The 25,199-nt window shown below is 35.1% G+C and overlaps 20 protein-coding genes and 7 pseudogenes across 27 annotated transcripts, besides 2 other annotated features; 14 read left to right on the plus strand and 13 right to left on the minus strand.

The window, feature by feature from the left end:
• Positions 1 to 20,548: part of a mobile genetic element that runs on past the window's edge.
• TVAGG3_1084640 (protein of unknown function, DUF4106 family) lies at positions 1,299 to 1,622 on the plus strand (the record flags this gene model as incomplete). The annotated part of the gene is made up of 1 exon (XM_051256797.1): positions 1,299 to 1,622. The coding sequence occupies one exon, from the start codon at positions 1,299 to 1,301 to the stop codon at positions 1,620 to 1,622; it is 324 nt and encodes a 107-aa protein (XP_051076011.1).
• Positions 2,254 to 2,529, plus strand: TVAGG3_1084650 (protein of unknown function, DUF4106 family; the record flags this gene model as incomplete). Its single annotated transcript, XM_051256798.1, has 1 exon — positions 2,254 to 2,529. One exon carries the CDS (start codon positions 2,254 to 2,256, stop codon positions 2,527 to 2,529), a length of 276 nt encoding a protein of 91 aa, XP_051076012.1.
• Positions 3,404 to 4,458, plus strand: TVAGG3_1084660 (annotated as a pseudogene). The gene has a single exon. A coding segment is annotated over exon 1 (1,055 nt).
• On the plus strand, positions 5,534 to 5,920 carry TVAGG3_1084670 (annotated as a pseudogene). The gene has a single exon. A coding segment is annotated over exon 1 (387 nt).
• On the minus strand, positions 6,582 to 7,139 carry TVAGG3_1084680 (organellar and viral DNA polymerase type B; the record flags this gene model as incomplete). Its single annotated transcript, XM_001295603.2, has 1 exon — positions 6,582 to 7,139. One exon carries the CDS (start codon positions 7,137 to 7,139, stop codon positions 6,582 to 6,584), a length of 558 nt encoding a protein of 185 aa, XP_001295604.2.
• On the plus strand, positions 8,066 to 8,260 carry TVAGG3_1084690 (uncharacterized protein; the record flags this gene model as incomplete). The annotated part of the gene is made up of 1 exon (XM_051256799.1): positions 8,066 to 8,260. One exon carries the CDS (start codon positions 8,066 to 8,068, stop codon positions 8,258 to 8,260), a length of 195 nt encoding a protein of 64 aa, XP_051076013.1.
• On the plus strand, positions 8,301 to 8,501 carry TVAGG3_1084700 (uncharacterized protein; the record flags this gene model as incomplete). The annotated part of the gene is made up of 1 exon (XM_051256800.1): positions 8,301 to 8,501. One exon carries the CDS (start codon positions 8,301 to 8,303, stop codon positions 8,499 to 8,501), a length of 201 nt encoding a protein of 66 aa, XP_051076014.1.
• On the minus strand, positions 8,530 to 9,108 carry TVAGG3_1084710 (uncharacterized protein; the record flags this gene model as incomplete). The annotated part of the gene is made up of 1 exon (XM_001295602.2): positions 8,530 to 9,108. The coding sequence occupies one exon, from the start codon at positions 9,106 to 9,108 to the stop codon at positions 8,530 to 8,532; it is 579 nt and encodes a 192-aa protein (XP_001295603.2).
• Positions 9,553 to 9,918, plus strand: TVAGG3_1084720 (uncharacterized protein; the record flags this gene model as incomplete). The annotated part of the gene is made up of 1 exon (XM_051256801.1): positions 9,553 to 9,918. The coding sequence occupies one exon, from the start codon at positions 9,553 to 9,555 to the stop codon at positions 9,916 to 9,918; it is 366 nt and encodes a 121-aa protein (XP_051076015.1).
• TVAGG3_1084730 (uncharacterized protein) lies at positions 9,960 to 10,544 on the plus strand (the record flags this gene model as incomplete). Its single annotated transcript, XM_051256802.1, has 1 exon — positions 9,960 to 10,544. The coding sequence occupies one exon, from the start codon at positions 9,960 to 9,962 to the stop codon at positions 10,542 to 10,544; it is 585 nt and encodes a 194-aa protein (XP_051076016.1).
• TVAGG3_1084740 (HNH endonuclease family) lies at positions 10,715 to 11,275 on the plus strand (the record flags this gene model as incomplete). The annotated part of the gene is made up of 1 exon (XM_051256803.1): positions 10,715 to 11,275. One exon carries the CDS (start codon positions 10,715 to 10,717, stop codon positions 11,273 to 11,275), a length of 561 nt encoding a protein of 186 aa, XP_051076017.1.
• On the minus strand, positions 11,325 to 11,588 carry TVAGG3_1084750 (uncharacterized protein; the record flags this gene model as incomplete). The annotated part of the gene is made up of 1 exon (XM_051256804.1): positions 11,325 to 11,588. The coding sequence occupies one exon, from the start codon at positions 11,586 to 11,588 to the stop codon at positions 11,325 to 11,327; it is 264 nt and encodes an 87-aa protein (XP_051076018.1).
• On the plus strand, positions 11,619 to 11,865 carry TVAGG3_1084760 (annotated as a pseudogene). Its single transcript has one exon. A coding segment is annotated over exon 1 (247 nt).
• TVAGG3_1084770 lies at positions 12,399 to 13,466 on the minus strand (annotated as a pseudogene). Its single transcript has one exon. A coding segment is annotated over exon 1 (1,068 nt).
• TVAGG3_1084780 lies at positions 13,723 to 14,025 on the minus strand (annotated as a pseudogene). The gene has a single exon. A coding segment is annotated over exon 1 (303 nt).
• TVAGG3_1084790 (phage tail repeat-like family) lies at positions 14,071 to 14,655 on the minus strand (the record flags this gene model as incomplete). Its single annotated transcript, XM_051256805.1, has 1 exon — positions 14,071 to 14,655. One exon carries the CDS (start codon positions 14,653 to 14,655, stop codon positions 14,071 to 14,073), a length of 585 nt encoding a protein of 194 aa, XP_051076019.1.
• On the minus strand, positions 14,675 to 14,827 carry TVAGG3_1084800 (uncharacterized protein; the record flags this gene model as incomplete). Its single annotated transcript, XM_051256806.1, has 1 exon — positions 14,675 to 14,827. One exon carries the CDS (start codon positions 14,825 to 14,827, stop codon positions 14,675 to 14,677), a length of 153 nt encoding a protein of 50 aa, XP_051076020.1.
• Positions 14,847 to 15,248, minus strand: TVAGG3_1084810 (uncharacterized protein; the record flags this gene model as incomplete). The annotated part of the gene is made up of 1 exon (XM_051256807.1): positions 14,847 to 15,248. The coding sequence occupies one exon, from the start codon at positions 15,246 to 15,248 to the stop codon at positions 14,847 to 14,849; it is 402 nt and encodes a 133-aa protein (XP_051076021.1).
• On the plus strand, positions 15,266 to 15,757 carry TVAGG3_1084820 (annotated as a pseudogene). Its single transcript has one exon. A coding segment is annotated over exon 1 (492 nt).
• Positions 15,818 to 16,225, plus strand: TVAGG3_1084830 (uncharacterized protein; the record flags this gene model as incomplete). The annotated part of the gene is made up of 1 exon (XM_051256808.1): positions 15,818 to 16,225. The coding sequence occupies one exon, from the start codon at positions 15,818 to 15,820 to the stop codon at positions 16,223 to 16,225; it is 408 nt and encodes a 135-aa protein (XP_051076022.1).
• TVAGG3_1084840 (serine threonine-protein phosphatase family) lies at positions 18,697 to 18,939 on the minus strand (the record flags this gene model as incomplete). The annotated part of the gene is made up of 1 exon (XM_001296268.1): positions 18,697 to 18,939. The coding sequence occupies one exon, from the start codon at positions 18,937 to 18,939 to the stop codon at positions 18,697 to 18,699; it is 243 nt and encodes an 80-aa protein (XP_001296269.1).
• TVAGG3_1084850 (uncharacterized protein) lies at positions 18,958 to 19,320 on the minus strand (the record flags this gene model as incomplete). Its single annotated transcript, XM_001296267.1, has 1 exon — positions 18,958 to 19,320. The coding sequence occupies one exon, from the start codon at positions 19,318 to 19,320 to the stop codon at positions 18,958 to 18,960; it is 363 nt and encodes a 120-aa protein (XP_001296268.1).
• On the minus strand, positions 19,460 to 20,278 carry TVAGG3_1084860 (phage tail repeat-like family; the record flags this gene model as incomplete). The annotated part of the gene is made up of 1 exon (XM_051256809.1): positions 19,460 to 20,278. One exon carries the CDS (start codon positions 20,276 to 20,278, stop codon positions 19,460 to 19,462), a length of 819 nt encoding a protein of 272 aa, XP_051076023.1.
• A 650-nt stretch (positions 20,549 to 21,198) lies between the features above and the next one.
• Positions 21,199 to 24,155: a mobile genetic element.
• On the plus strand, positions 22,477 to 23,001 carry TVAGG3_1084880 (annotated as a pseudogene). Its single transcript has one exon. A coding segment is annotated over exon 1 (525 nt).
• TVAGG3_1084890 (uncharacterized protein) lies at positions 23,353 to 23,769 on the plus strand (the record flags this gene model as incomplete). Its single annotated transcript, XM_001290006.1, has 1 exon — positions 23,353 to 23,769. The coding sequence occupies one exon, from the start codon at positions 23,353 to 23,355 to the stop codon at positions 23,767 to 23,769; it is 417 nt and encodes a 138-aa protein (XP_001290007.1).
• A 403-nt stretch (positions 24,156 to 24,558) lies between the features above and the next one.
• TVAGG3_1084900 (uncharacterized protein) lies at positions 24,559 to 24,879 on the minus strand (the record flags this gene model as incomplete). The annotated part of the gene is made up of 1 exon (XM_001290942.1): positions 24,559 to 24,879. The coding sequence occupies one exon, from the start codon at positions 24,877 to 24,879 to the stop codon at positions 24,559 to 24,561; it is 321 nt and encodes a 106-aa protein (XP_001290943.1).
• Positions 24,880 to 25,034: 155 nt separating this feature from the next.
• On the minus strand, positions 25,035 to 25,187 carry TVAGG3_1084910 (protein of unknown function, DUF4107 family; the record flags this gene model as incomplete). Its single annotated transcript, XM_051256810.1, has 1 exon — positions 25,035 to 25,187. One exon carries the CDS (start codon positions 25,185 to 25,187, stop codon positions 25,035 to 25,037), a length of 153 nt encoding a protein of 50 aa, XP_051076024.1.
• Between the last annotated feature and the right edge of the window lie 12 nt (positions 25,188 to 25,199).

Genomic DNA, 25,199 nt, shown 5'->3' on the forward strand with positions numbered 1-25,199 from the left:
TATTCTATATTTTTACTCATATGAAATGTACGCCGCTCAGAATATAACGCCAACAGTTTTGGATGCTATGAATGGAAATGTTTCCGAATGGTATAACGAATGCGACAATGCCATTAGAAGGTCAGAAATAGTTCCTGGAACTTACGAATATACAACTGCTGTTTCTTATGGAAACGTAGGTGAGTTTGGAGAAGGTTCTTCAACAACAGTAGATATTGCTTGCGACAGGTTTCATATAATTTCTATTGACAACTCTTTCTTATACGTGGAACAAGACATTGAAATAAAACCTTCTGCCAAGTTGTCTGACAAGAAAGGTTGCAATGGAATTTTCTATGTCGGATACCAATATGCTCCAGAAGTTTTCATGGGATATAAGATATATTCTAACTCTGACTTAGTTCAAACAGTAACATGGGCAAACTATGAATGGTTCGCTTTGAGAAACTCAGTACAACCACAAGCTAGAGAACAAACAGACCAGTATGCAACTATTGAGAAAATAAGAAGACTTGACCCTAACGTTCCAGGAGTTTATGTTAACCTTTCTGGACAAACTGCAGCAGCAGTAACCAAAGTAAAACTGAAACTTAGAGTTCCTTTGTCATCTTTCCTCATCTTCAGGTTTTTAAGATACTTGCCAAACTGGGCAGGAAAAATTTCTATCGAACTTACTCCAAGCAAAAATAACTTAGTCATTGCACCAACACAAGACCCATTCACTCTTACGACTAAAGGTGGAGCAGTTCATTCGACTTTTGCAAAGACAAAGTTGACTTAGACTTTGGTTTCTCAAACCTCAACACTGAAGTAAACTATTATTTCAATGCTGCTGGAACTGCTTGGGACCCAGTTAAGTTCACATGCGAAAAATTTGAATGCAAGAGAATAGAAAGCAGACTTGCAGTCTATATGTTGGACCCAGATATTTCAAATGCTTTAGCTGCCAAATATATTGCAGTTCCACTTATGTTCCCTATACACCAAATATCTGTCAAAGACTTTGCAGGTGAAGTTGGAAACCAAAGTGCTGACCCAGGTGCAAGAACAGATATTGCTTTAACAACTGCAATGAAACATGCAGATACTATGTTTGTACTGTTCAGACGAACTATAAATGACTATTCTTGTTCTACAACCCTGGTATTAAATATCATATAAACATAGATGGCAAATATTATCCAAGAGAAGAATATTCTACAGTTGAGGATATGAGGTCATACAACTTGACATTAGATGCTATGAACTTTAACAACAACTTCACAACAACCATTAACCCTGAAATGCAAAGTTCTATTATGCCATATGTGAAAGTATGGACTCATACAGGAGGTCAAAAAACTCAATATACAAATGGAGACCGTTCAAACTTTTGGCTTGGCATTCCATTTGCTGACTCAGAAGACTTTATGGGTGGTATTTCAACTGTTGGTACAGTTCAAATACAATATACTGGTGACAGAGACGGTCCAGATGAATTGAAAGCAAAGAAGTTTACAAAACCAATAGCACTTTTCACGGAAGATGCTCTTTTGAAGATTCGTTCGATGAAACCTGCTGGGGCTCCTCAGATTGGCATAACGACAGCTTCCATCGAGCAGATTTTGGCAGCAGGTCAGTAAGTTGTTCTTGAACTGACTTCTCTCCGTCAAATATTGACAGTACGCCAGTTTTGACATAATATTGTATTATAAACTTACCTTTAGAAATATCGGTCAGTTTTGTTGTTATATTTTTGTCTGCTTCAAGAACTTTCACCATTTCGTTATACCAACTTTCTTTGCTTTATGAAAATATTTTGGTTCAGCAAAGACTGCTATTCTATAACATTTTCCATTGTTTGTGTAAAGAACTATTCTGTCAATGTATTTGTATTGTTTGTGTGTGTAAACTTTGTTTTGCTTCAATTCGAAGAGATACTCAATACGTCCATCTTTTTATTCTAAGTAAAATGTCATTTCCGAAAAATAGAAGCGTAAGTGTTTCAAAAGGTTTAATGGCGGTGGCAGATGTGAAGTTAAATTCACCAACTCAAACAAACAGTCAAAGTGTTGTTGTCAATGTCAAAGAAAGAGATGTTGAAGTGGGGAAACCATACGAAGACGAAGATGGTATAACAATTGTTCCTGTAAAAGAACCAACATATCCTGAAGTTAGCAGAGACTTAAGTTCTGTTGCAGATATTCGAAACGACTACCAACAACTTAAAGACAAACTTAAAACTCAGGAGAAGATTTGTCAAGCTTTGGTATAATGTTAAACTTGGTCGAACACAACCCTGTAAAAGTGAACTCATATGTCATTGCACCTCATGAAGTTTTGAAAGAACTATTGAAACTTTTGACAGAGGCAGACGATATAAACATCAAAGAAATAGAACCCGACATTAGTTGCTGTGGTGTTTCATATAATGTCATTGACAAGATATACGTTATGAAAGGAGGTGAAACGTTGAACTTAAAATATAGTTTCCCAGACGTCATAAAAATATTTGACGACCACAACATTTCATTAAAATTTATTTGCTAAGTAAATGGCAGAAGACATAATGGTTTATACTATTACGACTAAAAACCCTGAGTCATATAATTCTATAACAACAAACTTACAAAGTCCTCAAGGACGATATTGTAAACTAACCTTAAACACAATGACGACTAAAGCCTGTTTTGCTCTTTTGACACCAGAAGACTTTATTGTTGTGAATGGTAAAAAATACTCCTTTGAAGATACTTACTCAGATATACCACCAACAGGTTTTGTTGACTTATTTAATACTTTAAGGACGGATGTAACATGTGCTGCAACTAGAGCAGGTTTCATTATGTTTGGATGTCCGACTGAGTTTACTATAAACGATATGAGCTATAATACAAAACTTATTTCTGGTTTTTACTACCAACAGTTTCCTATAACAGGAAAAGGTGTCATACAAGGAATGTCTATTCCATTGACTTAAGCACACCATCTTATATATTGTTTCAAACTTAGGTTCAAAGTGTTATTCGAATGTCGACAGAAACTATTATGACCAAAAGATACTTATGCGTATAAACAACACTTTCTCTGCTGGTTTGCCTATTGTTCATTCGAATGCAGAATTTTCAGCTTAGTGAAACTCAAACACTTTGCAAATAACTTACATTAGTTGACGCAAACTTTGTTCCTGTAAAACTTTTATGTCCTATGTATTTGTCAATGACGGCAGAAAGTTTCGAATTGGAAGATGCAACTGGTGAAAGTATTGTATTACAAGAACAACTTCAACAACAAATAGCTCAAGAACAACAAATGCAACAAATGGAACAACAAAGTCAAGAATAAAAAAAATATTTTTTTTATTTTTATAAAAATGTACAGAATAGATGTTTCAGATTTTTATGACTTCCAAGCATTCAGAAATATGTGTCCATTTAGAGACTATAACAAAGCAGTCGAGAATTTGAAACGTTTAGTCATTTATGTTGACTCTGCCCCAGAATGTTATGTCATGAAAGAATGGGATGTTGTCTTTAACAAACCAAGAGCAACAATAGTTCTGAACAAGAATGTAGACAGAAACTTAAGAAAATAAAAGTCGTACAAGTTGGCATGAAGATGTTAGATGCTTGGGATATCTTATTGTCAAAGTTAGAAGATTTTTCAGTTCGAGGTATAAAGTTCTATACACCTTCTCCAAACTTCTATTCTATCTTCACTGGATATAAATACGAACAAGTAGAATGGAAAGAAAATATTATAGAAGCTTGGTTAGACCATGTCAAAGAAATTATATGCAATGGAAACGAAAGGTTATGAGTATATCTTATGTTGGTTTGCAAACATCTTACAACATCCAAGTGCTAAAAATGAAACTGCTCTCATTATAATTGGAAAACAAGGAACTGGTAAGAACACATTCTTTACAGATATCTTATGCAAACTGTTAGAAGGTTATTCGAACCGAATATGACAAACTTAGAAAACATCTGCGGTAAATTTAACTCTTCAATAGAGAATATGAAACTTATAGTTTGCAATGAACTTCAAAGTATAGATACAACAAAAGTTTTGAACTCAGATGCTTTGAAGAGTCTTATAACAGACAAAGTTGGAGTTGTTGAAAGAAAGTATAAAGACCAAAGAGTTTGTGAAAATGTTGCAAACTTCATTATGGTTTCAAACAATACTGTTCCGATGAAGTTAGAAAGTTCTGACAGAAGATATGTAGTTGTCAGAACGTCAGATTCTCATATGCAAGATACAGAATATTTTGACGACTTAGCAGAAACTTTGACATCTGACTTTTACAACCACTTGTTCTCATATTTCATGACATTAGATATTTCTAAGTTCAATCCAAGACAAATTCCACATACCGAAGAGAGACAAACATTGTTAGAAGCAAACAAGAGTGTATATGAACTGTTCATAGATGAAACTGACTTTGTGTTTAGATGAAAGGTCATTGTACGATTCGATAAACAATATTGTCAAGAATATGGTTATATGGCAGCTCTAAACGAACATTCTTGGCAAATGTCAAAAGTCTTTTAGATGTTCAGAATGGTGTATATACAAAGAAAAATTTTTCTGAGTAAATTTTAAAAAAATATTTTTTTATCCGATAGAAAAGATGACGAAATTCATCTCAGTAAATAAGTACATGACAGAAGTCAAAGATAAGTAGCCCATTCGCATATTTGAATGTTTACTTCTACCATTTTGAAAAGTCTACATTTGACAAAGTTTGGAACATCGAACCAGTTAAGTTTGCTATTGTTAAAAAAGTGGTGCAAATTTGAAGACTTAGACATAGAAGGTTTGTTAGCAGTCAAAGAAAATTTTGACAGAAGGTTCTCAAACCTTAAAGAAGGCAAAGCATACAAACTTGTTATACCTTATGAACCAAAGAAAGCAGACGACTATGAATATTATGAGTCTAAGATAGTTGAAGTTCAAGGTAAATTGGGTAAAAAGATTTTAGAGTCTAAGCCAGTGTTTGCCCTAAAGAGGAAGAGAACATTGACATTGACCCAGAAATGTTCTAAAAATAAAATTTTATTTTTACATGTCAAATTTCTTTTTCTCTGGAACTGGTTCAGGTTCTTTCTTCTCTTCTACTTTCTTTTCTCTTTCTTTCTCTTTCTTCTTCTTTTCTGGTGGAGTTATGTCAAATTTGGCGCAACCATATTTATGTAAAAGTTCTTTGTCCTTTAATAGCTCTTCTATTCTGTTTTCTATTTCATCTTCAAGAACAGCGCATGTGTCTTCTTTGCATTCTAAGAACTTTTGTTGGACTTCATCTTTCCAATCGGCGTCATCTCTGTCAACAAGTCTGTCATTGACAAATTTTAAGACTGCTCTTTGTAATGTTTTATGGTTCTTGTCATATTCCCAGAAACAGAACTTTAGAACAAATTCACCTTTCTTGTTTACACTATGTAAGATTTTATGGTCGACAGATGTTTTGAGTCAAAAGTTTGTCTCGAATATAGATAGCGAAATCGCTAGACATTTTCTAAAAGATAAAAATTTTAATTTTTCTAAAAATATGTTAGAAAAAAAGTTTGCTGACATTGACAAGAAATTTGAGAATGTTTTAAAAGAACAAGAGGAAGTTAGAAAATGCTCAGATAAAGCCTATACATGACAAGTTCTTATTTGCTCAGAATGGTATAACAGGTCTAATCGCACCACCTGGGTCGGGTAAGACTTTCACTTATCTTAAAATGGCTGCACAACAACAAGAACTAGATGAGAAGAACCCATTCTATGAGTTAGTTGTTATTTGTAGTACTTCTGGTCAATTTGACCAAACCGTCAATTCGTTCAAAGATATTATAAAGAAGTCTAAGTTAGTATGTATAAAGGATACTGAGTTGTTAGATTGGATAAAGAAGTACCAAAGAAGAGTTTTGAAGTACAATGCTATAAATGAGTATATAAATTCTAAGTTTAAAGACCCAAATGAGGAAATGCAGAGAATATTAGAGAAGAAACACTTCAGAAACAAACAGAAAGAGATAGAATACATTTCGAAGAAATTGCAATCTTACGATTGGAAACTACCCTCATAGATGTCTTCTTATCTTAGATGACTTTGCTTCTCATCCTTGTTAAAGAACAGAGAAAAGATATGTGTCGAATTCTTAAGAAGCTCAGACACTTTAACATCTCAGTCGTAATATGTGTACAGACAGCAAAGAGTTTAAGTAAGGATGTTAAAAGAATACTTACTGACATTATACTTTTCCCCGGATTGTCCGAAGACGATTTCATGGAACTTATGAAAGAGTCCATGGCAGGTAAGTTTACAGACATGAACTATGGGAGAAGTACAAGTCATACAAGACCCTCATACTTCTTTCAGAATTCATATCTACGCAAACAAAGTTCAAATTGTAAAAAGTCAAGCTTGAAAAATAAAGAGTTTTGGCGACCAGGGTTTTTTCACTACTCGCTGTTCTTCTCTCGGTTTTCCGAGGGAAGCAAGCATATGAGGAAATTCATGAAATTTCATACGGAATTCAGCAAAAATAATGTTTATGTTAGAATGTTAGATCTAACATGTTTTCTAACATGTTTTCTAACATAACTATTTACAAGCGTTTTACATGGTATATGTTGCGATGGTTCATGACTCTAAACAATTTCGTAGCTTCTATTTCTTCTGTCAGTATGTCAAAAGTTTTAACGATACCGAAAGTTTCTTTATACTTCTTCTTGACGTCAGATAGAAGGAAATCGTCAGCAGTTGGATAGTTTTTGTTCAGAAATTCTAACATGTTCATTTTATCTTCTGCTGGTTTTTCTGCTTCTTTCTTTAAATCTGCATAGTCGTTTCGCATACGTTCTATCTCTTTGACGGAGTAGTTATATTTCCTCATTGCTGCTTTACATTTTGAACATTGCGGATTCATTTTTGCGTTATATTCTGAAACCTTACCTGCTAAAACAACTAAGGCGTCAATGGTTTTCTTCATCTCGAACATAGCGGGTCTTATTTGTTCGTTCCATACCTTACCCCTACTATCTTTATCTCTTATTTCCCAAACACATTTTGCAACTAATGAAACAAAGTTGTCGTAGGTCTTAAATTCTTCGGATTTGTAAAGGTCAGAGATGTTCTTATATACCATGTCGCAATCTTTGTCCATAACCTTATGGTTGCAATGAAAACCAAGGAATTCATAATTTACCTTTCGTATGAACTTCTTTATTTCTACTGAGTCAGTTGCTTTGACTTCTATTCGTCAAATTCGGGAATGGTTAGTTTTTGTTGTTGGATTTCAGGCAATTTGGGTAAATGGTCAATAATGTCCTGCATTTCATAAAGATACTGTTCATTGTTTCATTCTGTGCGGTACAGTCTAAATTACTTGTTAACAATTCCTGCTTTATCTTCTGGATTTTTGTTTCGAAAGTATATGAAGAAGGAATGAAGTTTTTCATCTCTACTAACATAGATGTTGGATTCATAACTAACGAGTTTGGTGCTGTAGTTGTTTGAACTGTTGTTGTGCCGATTGTTGAAATCATGTCTTTTATACAAAATAAAAAAAATAAATAAAATAAAAAATAAAACTAATTTTATTTTTTATTTCGGGAAAATTCATGAAAATTCAAGAGTTTTAGACCATGTTAGAAAACGTGTTAGAAAACATGTTAGATCTAACATTCTAACATAAATTATATTTTTGGTGTAAATTTCATGAAAATTCAAGAGTTTTAGACCATGTTAGAAAACGTGTTAGAAAACATGTTAGATCTAACATTCTAACATAAACATTATTTTTGCTGAATTCAGCAACAAAATTCAAATTGTAAAAAGTCAAGCTTGAAAAATGTAAGTGTTTAGTCTTAGTAAGATGGTAGCTTCTTAAAGCAAATACCATTGCTGAGTTTTATGTACGTGAAGAGAAGTACAATGAATTCAATTACGAGTACAATTGCAATGACAACTAAGGCAACTATTTTTGTCTTTTGCCAGCAAGGGTACTTCTTCTCTTCCAATGGTTCGGCAGAACTATACTCACTCATGAGAAATGCCAAAACGGTTTAATAGAAAAAGTGTTATTTTTTCATGTCCGAAGACTCGAAGGTGCAACACTTCCAAAATACCGACGAACTCAGAAGAGCAGCATGGCAGTATGTTCTTGACAACTTCTTTGAGTTCTCCAGGCACACCTTGGAAAATGCTGAAGAACTCCGACATAGAGAATTTGGAGAAATTGCACTCCAATACTACATTGACAAACAAAGGGTAAACAAAGGGTAAAATAAGACTAAAAACTTAACGTTTAAAAAGTGACATTTTTATGAGCTCCGAGTCACCGAGAAAACTTGGTCAGATGTTAGCAGCTTACTTCCCTGAGGAGGATGGAAGCGTTACATACGTAAGGTTCAAAAACAACGAACCTGGAATTGCGTACCAAATTCGCAATTACATGACCATGGAAGAGTACGAAAGGTTCCTACAAGAGAAACCAGCTCTAAACAACTCAGAAAAGAAAGAATAAAAAGTTTAACTCGTAATTGTTTATTTTTTTACTTGTATGGGCAAGCTGCAAGAATGAAGTCGACTATCTCAGTCTTTGTCTTGACCAGTTGGACGGCTCTTGCGAGTACGTCTGTTTTGCGGTCTCCAGCTGGTGTCTGACCTTCGTAATTGCGCATGTTCTTGAGAGCTCCAGTTGTAAATGATTGTAGGATGAAGAGTCTCTCAGACTGCTTGAGGTAGTCTTCACGGTCACGAACCGAATCTGTGGTACGAGTCGAATCGGTCGACCTTAGGGAAGAGACTGAAAGCCTGTCGTCTTCCATTGGAGCTGTAGCATACTCTTTGCGTAAGCGGTTCAGACCTTCTTCGAACTCTTGGTCTCTCTTCGATTGGGATTGAGATTGGAATTGCTGGGGTGGAGCTTGCTGGAACATCCAAGGGTTGGGGAAGTAAGGCATAGGCTGAGGAGGGTAGTTCGGGAAGCCTTGTAGTGGAAATTGGTAGTAACCTTGAGGTGGAAATTGGTAGTAATTTGGTGGAGGTACTTGCTGGAACTGAGGTGCAGGGGCTGGTGCTTTAGGTTCTTCTGGCTTGGGAATGGACTCGGTTGGTGGGACGTCGGACATTGTCTTGAAACAGTACAAATATTGTTCTGAAGCAGTGCAAGTCTTGTTCTGAAAAAGTACAAGTATTGTTCTGAAGCAGTACAAGTATTGTTCTGAAGCAGTGCAAGTCTTGTTCTGAAAAAGTACAAGTATTGTTCTGAAGCAGTGCAAGTATTGTTCTGAAAAAGTACAAGTATTGTTCTGAAACAGAAAATTTTTCTCACAAATTGAGAGCTTTTACGGGAAATTTGTTCTGAAAAAGGACAAGTCTTGTTCTGAAAAAGTACAAGTCTTGTTCTGAAAAAGTACAAGTATTGTTCTGAAACAGTACAAGTATTGTTCTGAAAAAGTACAAGACTAGTTCTGAAACAGTACAAGTATTGTACTGAAAAAGTACAAGACTAGTTCTGAAACAGTACAAGTATTGTTCTGAAAAAGTACAAGACTAGTTCTGAAACAGTAGCAATGGACGAGGTCGAGCCATTAGATGAGGCAATTTACCTTATAGAGATAAATGAAGTTGTTAAGCAGTACTTGGGCAAGGACAAAGCCAACAAGTCCCTCGGCTTCTGGTTGTCTGGAAGAGGTGCGCTGAAAATCGAAATTGAAACCGGAATTCCAATTCAAATACCAGAAAAAACTCCTGTAGACGACATAAAGGAGATGAAGAAAGAAGCTCTTCTCAAGTTCTTTGCAAAGCGCCCATGGATACAACTTCCAAACAGAGAGAGTCCAATTCCACGAATTATACAAATTCTCAGAGCACTGTTCCACTTCTCAGGACGGCCGTTCTTCATAACCTCAGAAGGCGACATCCAACCAATTCAGTAAACCTTAACGTTTAGAGTAAAAACATTTTTTTCATTTTTTGAATGAAGCAAGTTAAATTCGTCCCACACCAAACTCAATGGACCGATGAAGAGTTGCAAGCTATGGTTGAAGGTGTTGAGAACGACATAGACGGCGAACTTGAAGGAGCTCAAATCACAATTGCAACCAAAATTGCAGGAGTCAAGGAACAGATAGCTCCACTTAAAGCTACCAAAGCTACTCTTGACCTCATGGATAGTTACCGTTTAGATGTCAAGAGTGGAATAAGACATTTAAAATTAAAACTTCTAAACTACGAAGCTATACTCCAAAAGTTAGCAGAAATGAGAAGACTTTACCAGAGCTACTTACATGTAAGGGACTTACCTTCAAGCAGTCCGACCAAAGATGAATTTTCTGACATTGTCCCAATTTTGTCCGAAAGTCAGCTCAGATGTTTTGAACTGCTCCCAACATATCCAGAATATGAACGTTTGCCTGAACTCTTCCGCAATCTCAAAAAACGTTTTTTGGTTCTCATGTTCGAAACTTTTATCGGAAGAGACAACAAACGTTCAGAAGAAGAACAAGATATTATTTTAAACTTGTTGTATGACATAACTGTCATAACAAGCTTTTTGAAGTAAAACCGTCATTCTCAAACCACTTCATTTTTTCGATGTCCGAACAAGCACCGAAGCCGAACACAATGGCAGATGTCCTTTCAATGTTGCCAGACAAGCGCCCAGTTCAAATTCAAATTTTGAATTTGAAAGCTCATCTGACAAACACCGTTAAGACTCTCCAAAGTAGTCTTATGGAAGAGATGAAGGGACTTAAAGGTGAGTTCCTCATGAACCAAGCTTCCAATGAGAAAGTCCTGAATGATTTAACGGAAACCTTGCGCATTTACGCGAGAGAGAACCGAGACCTTGCCAGACTCATCTACCGTTTCTTCGAAGAGATAGACGCCATCTGGAAGGTACTCGGAAAGGACAGAACATGCAACACCGTAATTCGTGAACACAGAATTGCCGAAGGTATTATCAAAGAAGAGGAAGAAGAGGAAGAAGAGGAAGAAGAGGAAGAAGAGAAACACGAAGAAGAGGAAGTTTGGGCAACCCTTGTTGCCGATGACACTTACGAAATTTCCCAACCCTACCCATACCAAATCCGCAACAAGGAGACAGGCAAGGTTCTTACCCCAGTCCTCAACAACTTGGGACACTTGAACCTTAACCTTCGGAATCGCGGTTCAATCTCCATGGGCAAGCTTGTCGCAATTCAATGGGTTCCAAATCCAGGCAAGAAGACGAAGGTCAGACACATTGACGGTGACAAGCTCAACAACCGTAAGGAGAACCTCGAGTGGTTCTAAGAGTAAAAAAATTTTATTTTAGGGGGAAACCCCAAGTAAATTTAGGTGTTTATTTGGATAAGTATGTGAAATTAAGGTCAATTTGCAAAATTAGTTCCCGACCTTTGAATTGGACTCTTTCGTTCTCCCAGTTGCGTAGGAGGTCGTCCCAGAGGAGTTGGTAGAATTGCCAATCCAAGGACGATTTGTCCTCCCAGGCATTGAGGATGTACTGCTCGTAGAGTCTCATGACCTCTGCCTTGCACCAGACACCCTCTCCCTTGGAACGTAAGGCTTCTTCGAAGTGCTCGAATGCGATTGGCTGCGTGACCATCCGAAATGACACTTTTTGTCCGTTTGGTCAATGTTCGTGTCTCGTGCCATAGTCGACGAAAATACAGACAAACAGGTTATATATGAGTTTGAGACCAAGAATGGTGTAACTCGACCTGTCCGATTCAAAGACTCCGAGGGCGACCATGAAATTAAACGGAAATTACCTAGGAAGGAAATATAAAATGGACTGGTTGCCACCACCTCCACCTCCACCACCTTTACCTGTTCCTCAAGTAAATAAGCCTTTCCCGTTCCCAAGAATTCCCACATTTTAATTCAAATTCGAATAAAAACGTTTTTATTTCATGCAATGTTTTATTTCTGTGCCGTCTTCAAGTATGCCCCAATATTTCCTTTGGAGAGGATATTACATGAACTTCGGTGAAAATTTTGTCCAATTTGAATTGACCCATCTTTTCACCGACCATTCCCATTTCAATGAGTTTGTTATAGCCTTCTTCGTTCGTCATGAGTGCGTCAATGTTCTCATAGTAAACCTTCACTTTGGATTTGACTTCGGAGAAGAATTTGTTGTAGTTGTCAAGGACTGCCTTTGCGAACTGAGGGTAAGACCAATGTTCGACAATAGGTTTTAATGTGGTTACTAAGCCACTTGACCTTGAGTGAATTCGTACTTCAAAACAAAAGGAGAAAACCTTTCAAAGTTGTCGACCTTCTCATAATGTTTACTCTTCATCTCTTGAGGTTTCTTAATGGAATATCCCCATGTCGAATTCATAAGCAATTTGAGTGTCATTGCAAGTTTGGGGTTTGAAGCTTTCCTAATATCATATAGTTGTTGTATGACTTTTCCAACTGTATAGTTCCTTCCCGGGAACTCACCATCTTCGTTTGGAATTCCAGTCGGAATATATTGGACAAACCTCATGTACGCAGCGTTAAGGTCGACATAGTATATCTTTTCGTTTGAGTCGAACTTGTCGCAACCAATTGGTCCAGTTTGTGGAAATTCAAGTGAGTCTCTTATCTTCTGAGAAACTTCTCCTGTTATCTCATAAACATCGTCGAAGCAACCTGTTTCATATAAAACCTTCTGACCTAACTCAGATGCTCTCCAATACAATTTGACGTCAATTGGATGTCTCAATGGAAGTTTATTTATAGCATCTTGAAGTTCTTGCAACCTCATTGGAAGTTCTTCTGGTTCAGGTTGGTATCCGAACAATCCAACTCCTTGTGGAATTGTGTACTTCTTTTGTACTAGAACTTTGTCTGGAACAACTTTTGGTCTTGCTAACAGTGAAAAGTTTGTTTCGTCTTTTGGTACAAAAGTTTCTGTCAGCTTGTCATCTGGAATTGGTTCCAACAAACCTTTCTCGAAAAGAATGTTTACAGCTCTGACAATGTTGCACTTGCCTTTTCCGAACAATGGGTTTGTAAGACTTTCGTTCAACATGAAGTGGTTGTGGACAATTACAATCTTCAACCATGGTAAATTGAACTCAACAACATAGTCGTCATGTGAAGAACCTTTAGCTGTAGGTATGTTGACTCGGATATTGACATTTGCCAACGGTGCAATTTTTGCCAATTGACCTCTGAGAATGTACCTTGTCTTCACACATGACTCAAGATACTTCATCTTCTCATCTGTAACAAGACCAGAGTTCCTGAGACATGTAAGAATACAAGGTTCATTGACAATTGTTTCAATTGAATTGTAAATTCCATACCTTGTCAAGTCAATGTCAGACTTATTTATGAAGGGGAAGTATCCAGCATGTTGTCTGACTGCTTGAGGGTTAGGTTGGTACCATTCGAACTTGACACTTGCAATTCCTTCAATTGCATTCAAAATGTCTGAGTCGGAGTCAACCATTTGTTCTCTCTTTGTAGTCTTGAAAGCGTCAAGAAGTTTTGCGCTGTTTGTTCATTGCCATGTGCATAGTAAATGTGACCATCCAAATCTGTTATGGTCAATCTGATATTGTGTCCTTTCTTATTTCCGTCTTGAATTGCAGCAAGTACTCCCATGAAGCCTTCTTTGTTCTTTCCTTCGTCAAAGTTTACTGTAAAGGTTCGACCAGATGTAATTTGACTTCTAACTTCACGATACTTTCATATGCATATCTTGTTCTTTCCATGGGAGCATGTGCATCTTCACCTTTTCCTTTTTTCCTTCTCAAAGGATGCAATTGTTCGTCATGTTTCCAGTAGAATCTGGCAAAGCCGTCGTGTCCTTCAACTTGAGGTTCACTAACATCGAAAGGCATGTCCATAAGACGTTCTTCTTCTAACCTCTCTAGTCTGTTTGGATAATTGGCACGTGCTGTTTCCAAATCCATTTCGTAGCGAAGACCAGCCAGTTTGTCATAGACTTTTATGGGTCTTCCCTTCCTATATTTAAAATTCTTCGAAACTCTCCAACCATATCTTTGCAACTCTGCTTTTATTCTAGCAGATTTTCTATCCATTCTATATGGGGGCATTTTTATAAAAATAAAAAAAATTTTTTTTCTTTACTTTACATAACCGCCTGCTGCCATAAGTCTTTGACGCCAACCCATACCAGCTAATGAAGGTTGACTTGGTTTAGTTTGGAAACTAAACTTTGGTTTTGGTTTATCTTCAGTTTTTGGTTTTTCTTCTTCTATCGGTTTTTCGTCACTTTTCGGTTCCTCTGACTTTACCTCACCTGCAGGAACAGTTGTGTCGTCAACATCTTCATAAATATCATATGCCATTTGTTTTTGTTTTCCTTTCAACTTTTTGTGTTTGTTGTAAAGTTTAGAATATTTCGACTCTAAGTCAATGAGATGTTCTATAATGAACTGTTGGTCAGTGAAGTAAACTTTTCCATCTGTTGTCTCGAAAGCTCCTTCAGACTTCAATATTTTATTTGTGAGAGTCTGTTTCTTTTTTGAGATACTAGCCGTTCCATTTCTATGAAAAGTGACTTTGTAGTTAGGGTTTGTATTTCCAGACCTGGCACTTTCTATTATTGAATTTTTCTCTTCATCTGTAAGTTCTTTGACAGGTTTTGACAATGGTTCTGAACTTTTTGTTTGTGGTGTCAAATCTACCGTTTCAACTTCTTCGGTCATTTCATCTCAGTAAAAAATTTTAGTTTGGTTTGTTTTCAACTGGTTGTTGTTGTTTTTTAAGTCGGTCTAAAACTTCCTGAGGTATAGGAAGAACTTGACAAACACGTGGTGTAACTGCTGGAAGTCGACAAATCCATCTTGAACCCATTTGTCTCAATGCTGTATTGTTCATTTCATCTCGGTAAAAAATTTTACATTCCCCAAGTTTGAGGCGGTTGAGGTTGGTTATTGTTTACCCATTGTTGTGCATGGTTATATCCTCTGTTAAAGAATCTTTCACCTTGGTCCATATAGTGTCCTGCTTGGTTATAGTAGTCATTTGCTTTGTTATAATAGTTTCCTGCTTGTCTTCCTACATTGTCCATCCATCCTTGAACTTTTCCTCTTGTTTCAGGATTTGGAATAAGATTTGCTGCATCTCGTGCTACATCCCAACCTTTCTGTACAGTTTGTATAATAGGTTGTGCTTTCTCTTTAAGTATATCTAATGTACTCAAAATCTTCCTTCCAATTCCAAATGCACCTCTAGCTATTGTTCCCACTGCGGGTAAAAATCTGGATGCAACTCCTGCTAATGCGCCAAATAAACCCATTTCTTATAGGGTAAAAAATGACGAATCCAAACAAGGACCCCTATGTTTCTAAAGCGACAAAGAAAGCACTCATGATAAAAATCTTTAGTTCAACACCAAATGCTTGGTTTATGGATATCTTGGAAAACATTCCGAGGTATAGAGAAGATGGACCACCATACTGGTTAATATTTGTTGGTCAAAACACAAGATACTGTGAAGCCATACCATTATGGTCCAAAAATATTTTAGATGTGAAAACTGCTTTGACAATATTCGTTGACAAATACCATCCAACAAAACTGACATCTGACTGTGAAAGTTCTTTCAAATCAGATGATATTAAAAACTATCTGCGTTCAAAAAATGTAAACCAATATTTCATTGTCGACCAAAACCATTCTGCTCTTGGTGTCATTGACGGTTGTATAAAAATGTTAAGAGACTTAAACCAACCACAAGGTGGTGAAGCAAATGAAATGTCATATGACGACAAATATAGACACTTCTCCATGGCAAAGATGAGACAAGTTTTAAATATTTACAATAACCGTAAACAAAAAGGTTTGGGAAACCACTCCCCCGAAGAAATGAAAAACAACCCTGACTTAGAGAAAGACTATATATTTAATAATTTAGTCAAAAGAGACAAACAAGAAAGAATGCCCGGCTTCAAACTTCAGAAAGGTGACAAAGTAAAAATAGAAATACCTAAACGCGACCCATATGAAAATACTATTGACTATGACAACAATGGGAACTCGACAGGTACTCACATTCGTGTTCGTAAAAATAGAAGAAAGTATACAAGAGAATATTATGAAGTTTTAGGCAAACATGGCAAAATGTACACACTGCAAGCAGAAGATAAAACTACTATTGTCAGACCTCGTTTCAAACTTGTCAAAGTTCAAGGTGGTATACTTTCAAAGACAGTTCCTAACAAATATAAGACAACTCCTGACGAATATGCTAAAGAAGTTGAAAATGACGACTAAGCAATTCTATACCATGCGTAAACTGTCATGTAAGGTGGCATGTATTCTTTACTTTGTCCCGTTGTTTGCGTATATCCTGAAACGTGATGTGTATGGTCTCCTTCTCCCCAAGTGTCATCCCAGTAACAATTTATAGCAAACTTAACGTCGTCTTTAACATCATATCCTTTACCTTTTGTCATTCCTGACCAATCCCAATATCTATGCTTATGCCAACCTTCTTGAGATGTCCTTAAATTTACGTAGTGACTATGTGCAGGTAGATTTTCACCTGAAATCGTTTTACTTCCTCCTGTTTCCTTTGAAGAGTTTGCACAATACAAAAACCTGTCAACTATTTGTTCCCATGCACCAACACCAAACATTGCTTGAGGACCTCTCGCATCCATAGATGTATAAATAGAACCTACTGGGTTCATTAAATCAAACATATGAGATAATATAGGATTGTCTCTTTTGAACTTAAAATATAGTGCAACCATTTCAGGTTTCTTCTGGTTTGTGTCGGAATATTTTTTATAATATAATCTTATGTTTTCAGGGTAGGTAAAATCTTGACTATAATATTTATTTTTGTCATCTATATAATAATATACTATTCTCGTTTTTTCTATTGCATTATATCTTTTATATCTATAATAATCTAAATATAATGTTAACTTTTGTTCATTTGCATGTAGTGCTCCGCCGTCATATCCATAGTCATAATAATATGGTATTGGAGCTGGGTCAGGCAATGTCATATCTGCCATTTCATAAACTCTTAAATATTTCGTTTGTTCGTCTCCATATAAGTTTAAGTAGCAGTTGTTGTCTAATGGAACTTTAACTTGTGTACCATCATTCTTTATATAGCTTACATACATTTCATTGTTATTTTTCGGAATGAGTTTATACCGTGTACCATTTCTTAAGGAATGTACAAACTGCCATCTAAAATATTTATTTTCTTCATCGACAGAAAAGTCGCCAACAATAGTTTCAATATTTTTTGTTGTTCCTATCAAACTTTGGTATATTTCGTTAACATATGTTTTATCTGCTTTATTTTCAAGGCTAACGTTTAAGTCTGTTATTTCAGAAGATGTATGTGTATGAGTCTTATCTGCTTTTGTCTCTAATGTTTCCTTAAGACTTGGTATTTGGTTAATATAATGTATATGAGTCTTTTTAGAATATTCGTTTTCAGCTCTTGTCACTTCACTTGACATTTTATTGTCAACATATGTTTTGTCTGCTAGTTCAGGATGAGTATGTTCTTTTGTTGCATAAGCATTGTTAGCTCTTTCTTCTTCTTTTGCTATTGCATCGTCTACATATTCTTTGTCAGCTTTGTTGTCAACATCTGCTTTCAAAAGAAGTTCATTTATAGGTTTCTCGTTTAAAGTTCCTTTTGTTGGATTTATACAGACAGTATGGTTCTTATTGTCTTGAAATAGAAACTCATCTGTCATTGGGTTTATTGTCAGTTTTAAGTTTCCTTCTTTCAATGACTCAGATATCTTAGAATAGTTTGAAAAGTTTGTTGTGTTCTTATTTAGAGCTTGCATATATGAGTTGTCGGTTGTGTTGTATTTCTCTCATAGACGCTGTTTCATTTGACATTTTTATTCTAGATAAAATATGCTTCCAATAGAAAAAGAAAATTCAAGAGTTGCTACAACTAAACCATTAGATGAACTTTTTACTAATGTCGGTCAAAAGTTTGAGACAGAGACCGTAAAGCATGAAGGCTATCGTTTTGACTACCCATTAAGATGGTTAAGAGACCCATCTGTCACAAAAGCTATTGGCTTTCGTAGAATGAAGTTTGTGTCTGTAGAAGATAAAAGTTTTCCATTTATTGTAAAGTTTCATATAGATATATATCTGAAGGGAAACGAAAATGTGGGAAGAAATTGAGCTAATACAAGTTGACCTTTCATCTTCTCTACAGACTGCGTTAAAAAAATAGAAGATAAAAAAATTCATGTTATGCAAAATATGCTGATGAATATGCAAATACCGAGAGCACACTTTATGTGAGAATTGTATATGACAAACAAAATTCACAAGTGTCATTTCAAATCTACGAAAACAATCCAAATAAAGACGAACAAATATATACAGAATTCACTGCAATGTCATGGTATTATTTGCAAAGAATGTTAAATCAGAAAGTCGAACTTCCTTTAGCAAATATTTACAGTCGATATGCAAGAGATGAACCATATTTATTTAAAGATGTTTTCGACCAAGATGCTATTATTGTTCATGCTTCATTTTCTGGCGCCCAAAACTCTTTCTTATGCTTGGCAAATGACTTTTACGAAAAACCTACAAAGTTATATGAACCGCCGAGTGGAAGTATTTCAGACTTTCAAGTATGGTTTACTACAGATGGAAGAAAAGAATAATTCCATTATACTATGCGTTTTACTTAGAACTTAGTTTCATATACAACTACTATCGAACGGTAAAAATATAATTTTTTAATACGGTTGAGGTGTTGGATTTGGTTGCCAACTAGACTGTGGTGCAGGTTCAGGCTGTTGTATAACAGGAGCTTGTTCTTCTGGTTCAGGGTCTTTAGGTATAATACCAACGAACTGACCTACTCTTTTACCAATATTTTTGACACCGTTCCAAATTCCTTTTCCGACAGATTTTATTCCATTCCATATACCTCTTCCAACATTTCGAAAGAAGTTTCCTATTCTTCCAAAGAAACCCATTTTACTATATGTAAAAATCTAATGTCCGCCTAGTCTCTTACGTTTCCTGTTGAGTTCCATAGCATTCTTTAACTGGAGCTCATACATTCTGTTTCTCCTCTGGTAGAAAACATATTCTGGGTCAACTCCTGTGTTCGCGTCATCTGCATAAAGTTGTTTATATCCCACTTCAGGGTTTGTATAAAACTCTTTCCATCTCATATTTGCATACCATGGTGGCAAACCTAACGCAGCGTCATTTGACATGGCAGTTTGCATTTGTACATCTGTTGGCACTTGACCATAGTTTGCCATTGCAGTTTGTATTCTAACTTCATTTGGAATATTCTCTGGGTTTGGTTGTCCAGGTTGCTGTGCATTCGCTAAGTTCTGTGCGTCCATTTAATATTAGATAAAAATATCTCTTACGAGTACATATGCTGAACATTTGCAGGCATTGGTTCATCTTCATATTCTCTGTACTTTTCTGCCACGTCAAATAAATAAATGACACAATGGAAAAAACCTAAAACAAGTAGTCCTATTTCAAACCACATTTACTTACTAATAAAATTTCTTTATTGTGACACTTTCTCCAGTTTATAGGACCTCTCTCATATTCTATCTTGTCATATATAAACTCATAGTCATGTATGTCCTCTAACCATCTCATAACGGTTTCCAAACCACTTTTATCGGATGTAAAGTAAAAGCATGGATGGTTATGTATAACGTCTAAAGTTTCTAAAGAGTCTCTCAAAGTCCAGTCTACTTGGTATTGAAAATCCCATGTGTTATAGAACGGTGGGTCCACTATAAAGAAAACATTTTCCTTGTCTTTATATTTTTCATACAAATCTGTCCAATGACATCTCACAAACTCTATACCCTCAATATATTTTTCTATGTTCTCTTTGAAAACATTTGTATAGTTGAGATATAAAACTTTTGACATAAGTGTTTCAATGTCATGAACTCTTATAGCACCACTATATAATAGTCTAGCAGATATACTATTCCAGTCTATATATTCTGCTTTTTTCAAAACCTCTCTCACAATATTTTTCTTATCTAATGGTATACGTTCCATCTTACCTATAGGTATCTTTTCTTTTAACTCTTTCAATATATTGTTTGTGTCTGGAATATGTTTGAGACGGTCCATATAGTTGTCGAAGTCATTGCATATAATCTTTGAGTCTGGGAATACGGTATGACATAAATGGGATATATAGAAACTTCCACCGAACAAATCTACAAATGTTAGACCATTCGGTAGTTTCTTAAGTTCTCTCAATATAATATCTTTACATCTACTCTTATTTCCAAAGAACGGTAACGGTGGTTTTGTAAAATTCATTTATATATAATAATAAAAATGTTTTTACCTGAAAAGTGACAGAAAAGTGACAAAACATGAAAACATATATAATTTGTGAAAAGTGAAACATTATATAATGTTTTCGACCCAGAAGCAATAGAGGAAGAAGAAGAGTCCTCCGAATTCACACCAGAAGACTAACAATTTTCCGAATAAAAACTTCAATTATACTAAACATCTTCAGGGCTAGAAGGCACGAAGTGCCTGGAAGCCCCACTACCTTTTTTTTTTTTTTTTTTTTTTTTTGTTGGATGCGGGATCCTGTTATTTCCGAAATCGACAAAAAATTTGGAAATTTAATTTCCGAAATCGAAATTATATTAATGTTTTTAATATTCTTATATCAAAAGGATTAAAGTTCATTAAGAGAAAAACAATTCTTCTTCTTCAATCTATTGGCGCATTTATTTCTACACGCCAATAAGGAAGGGAAAATTATAAGACACCATGGTGTCTTCAAAACGCTAATTTTTGATATTTTTAACAACCCTAATTCTTGATTATTTGGGAGATTATTGATAGCGAATTATTTAATAGGCAGATTTTCTAAGGAAATTGTTTTATTTCAAAATTTGAAAACAACCCATTAGTTGAGTCGCCGAGAGAAGCTTATGTCCTAGCCTTTATTATATGAATATAAATTGATTTATCATATTTCTTTCAAAATGAATTTGAATATGACTGAATTGAATGTCTTTTAATGTGAGTTCATTTTTCATTTTCATGATTGCTCTTCTGTTACTTGGATACAGGAACTTGACCATCAGTGAGCAGCGTGCCATCATGGCCGAGAGCGAGATATATGATCTCAATGTCTACAAGGCCTTTTTGGAATGCAAAAACTTCGCTAAAATGTTCATGAGCCCAATTGTTAACAAAATTGGTTACATCAACTTCGATTTTAAGTTTTGACAATGAAAATAAGCTCTGTGACCATGTAAATATATATCTATGCAAAACGAGAGGTTATGCCATAATTTTTTTAGTTATCAAATTTTCCTTTTTTTGAGAGAAGTCTCTCAATAATTTGAGAAGAATCTTTGATATAAAGAGATACACATTTGTAGAACGAAGTAAGTGTTTTCCAAACATTTTATATGTTCATCCTGTATAACAATATAAAGCTGCATAGTGCCATCTTGTGCGTTTGCTATTTTATGCACTTTTCATTGAGATAATCCCTCTTCTCGGGTGATTTTAACAGTCAACTCAATTTTAAAATAAAGATTTCATCAAAATGATTTCGAAATTCGGATATTGATTATATAAATAGCACTGTTAACATATTTTGGATGAGTAAAAAATACCTTGTTTTGTATGCATTTAGTACACCTTTATTTTTGATTAAAACTATAAAATTTTTATTCCTTATATAATAAATAGTGTATGTTACATAAACATGAAATTCAATAGCATTCAATTTTGGATTTTTTAGATTTGTTAAATTTTAGAAGAAATAAAATCGGCAATCAAAATAAAGAAACTTTTTTTGTATCTTCTATGATTACCTTTTGGTACTAAATTTTGCATTAATAAGTAAATTATCTGTATTATTCTGTGAGCACAAGCCCTCGGTTATGCTGGTAGTGAATGATGAATCGTCATTTTGCGAAGAGAACGCGATTATTAAGGTAATTTTGAGAATTGTCTTGAATTATTTAAAATTAAAGTTAATTGAATAGGTAGGATAACTAGCCTTTGCTAAATTTGTATAATTTGACCTTATTCTAGTTGGATCTGAGAATATTTTGCTGAAATAATAAATTATATCGCCGATTTATGAAAATTTCTCTGATGGGACCGACTCGCTGAAACGTATTAGTGTTAATGGTAACTTGTCTGAATTTTCAAATTTTTTTCGAAATCCAAAAAATCACAAACAAAAGCATCAAAATTAGATTTGCATTGAAGGTTTTCATTTTTTTTGGAAAATAAAAATATTTTTCCCCCAATAAAGTTTATTTTTACTTTTGAGAGGAATAGAAACGTTATTTTGGAATTTTGAAACGACAGAAATGTTCCATTTTTTAATTTTTGATTGAACCGTTATCCATTGAAAAACCTCGATTTTAAAATGTTATTCCAAAATATTCATCTAATGATATAGTATATATTTATTAATTATTACTTTTTATTCAATTTTCACTTTTGGCGGGATTTCATTTTTTTGTTGTTGTATGGGCCATATTGTTCACCCAAAACGGAAAACAAAGGCAATGCATAACATTTTACTCCACGAACGTCGTCGACTCTCAGCGCGACAGATGCTTGGTGCTTGCATAATGACCGGAATGCCATATACAAAAGGTGCTCGCTTTCTTTCTCTTTGTGGAACTAAGCCCCCTGTGAAGAGTGGTGTCATGAGACAACAGAGATTTTGTGACGATAAGATTAGAAGACTTAAAAGTATTTCCCTAATGCTGTCGAGAAAGTCCTTCAGTGGTTACTTATCCATTGATGCAAGATGGACGCACAGGCGAAACTCGCCAAGTTGTACAGTAACTGCGCTCGATGCTGTCACAAAAAGAGTTCTTGCATGCGTGAACATCAACCATATTGGTGGAAACAGACAGCATGCTCAGTATTCCGGAGCTTCCAACAATATGGAAAGTGCTGGAACTCGAATCATCTTGAAGCAATTAAAGAAATACAATATCTTGAAAGATGTTAAAGAGATTATTAAAGACCGAGATAACAAAAGTGTCTCTGTCTTTAAAGAATTTGGCGTCTCTCATCTTGAAAGATTCGATCCAGGTCATGTATCAAAAAATATCTCAAAAGATTTTACAAAGTTCTCAGCTTCTCATAAGACAGTTGAAGTTTTCAACGACAAGACTCAGAAGATTGAAAAAATAGAGAGACCTTTCTGGGGTCTGAATGCAAGCCTAAGTATGTGGCTTTGGTCATGTTTTGCCGAAGAAAATATTGACAAACGTACGAAAATGTGGGAGAATTGTGTCTACCATTACGTAGGCAATCATTCTTTTTGCGAACCGCACAATTACAAATGCTTTGAATGGCAAAAAGGTGTCAATTCGATCCAACTTCAATTCATGCTCTATGACTGGGTTCACAAATGGACACCCATAGTTTCCAAAGTTTCTTCCATTGGATCTACCTGCATGAATGAAGCGTTTAACTCCAAAATTGCATGCTATTTGGACAAATCAAGAGCCTGGAAGAACATTAACATTAGAGTTAACGTTGCAATCTTAGAATGGAATGATCCAGAGCATTTTCTCGGAGATATACAAAAAGCATTACATCTTCCCCCACTTCCAGAAGATTGTGTCAAATCATTTGAAGAGAATTGTTACTCCAAAATGATATTGAAACAAAAAACTGTTACAAAAGGTTCTAAAAAACAGAACAAATACAAAAAATCCATTCAGAGTGTACCAGGAGGAGATTATCAAGTTTTCAAGTCCGAATGGGAATCAGAAGACGAAGACATTGATGACTTTGATTAACGAAAATTACATTTTATTTATTGTTTTTGTTTTTAATTAAATTATTATTATGCTCATTTTCTTATTTTGATTTTTTCTCATTATGATATAAATAATTTATTAATGCATTTATCCAATAATTATGCTATGATATTTTTATGCCTTATTTCATTTCTCTTATATTTGATAATCTGGTAAAATATAGTTCAGACTATAATCATTTTAGATTATTGATATATTTATATAGGTTAGAATAAAATTAGTTTCATTTTCTACTTTTATTTTGAATTAATAATTTATAATATCAAATATTATGGCGTAACCTCTCCTTTAAAATATAGATATATATAGGCCTATAGAGTTTATTGGCACTCTCAAAACTCTAGAATTTTGAGTTTACTATATCCTTAAGATCATTGAATTTGATTTAAAAAAAGGTAGTGGGGCTTCCAGGCGCGTTGCGCCCTCTAGCCCTGAAGATGTTTAGTATAAATGAAGTTTATATTCGGAGGGCTTCCAGGCGCGTTGCGCCCTCTAGCCCATAAGAAATTTTGCCCAAGACCCAAGAGGAGGACCGAACCCCAGCCGACCAGCCGGTGACACTTTTTGTGTTGCTTTTCACAAATTATAGTTAGTATACCTAAGTCGTGTACGGAGGCACTGCGTTCCTCCATACACAATACTTGTGAATTTGACACTTTACAAAACCAGTAACGTATATTTTACAACACAAACGACAACACTAACTTAACCTTAAATATTTACAAAACCACCAACCACTTCACCTCACTAATGTAAAAATAAACGTTCTCACTTACAAAAGTATTGCAACTCCTCCCATTGCTGTGCTTCACATAACAGCTCATAATCTTCTGACTCACTTTCTTCTTCATATAGGTCAAAGTCACTGTCAAAATAAATGTTAGTAAGTTTTGACAAAGCTAATGAAACACGTTTACCGTTTGTATCGTATGCTTGTATAAACTTTCCATTCTTCATTCCTTCATAAACGCTCAAACTAACTTTACCCTTTCTCCCTCGTATCTGATAGAATGTATTTTCACGAGGAACGAAGAACAAATTCTTGAACTCATGACCGTTGTAGTTTGTTATCTCAATAGTTTTCGTCATTTACATCCAAATAAAATAAAAATAATTTTAAAAAATAAACTTAAAAATTAATGATATCACCACTCCCACACGTATGAAAACATAGCGCAAAAATAAATTTAGGTGAAGTGGTGAAATCTCACCTCTTTTTTCACCTCTTTTTTCACCTCATGAATTCATTGCTTTATAACTCTCTTCCTTGGTTTCTTTTTAGTTGCTTTCTTCACGTCTGTCTCCAACTTGACTGTCTTTCTTCTTCGTCCGTAATGATACCAGTTACTTCCACCAGTCAATGGGTCAAATGGTCTTTCGTAAGGGTTTCCATACATTCCATAGGGACC

This window comes from Trichomonas vaginalis, assembly GCF_026262505.1.
Source record: "Trichomonas vaginalis G3 chromosome Unknown ctg_164, whole genome shotgun sequence".
NCBI lineage: Eukaryota > Parabasalia > Trichomonadida > Trichomonadidae > Trichomonas > Trichomonas vaginalis.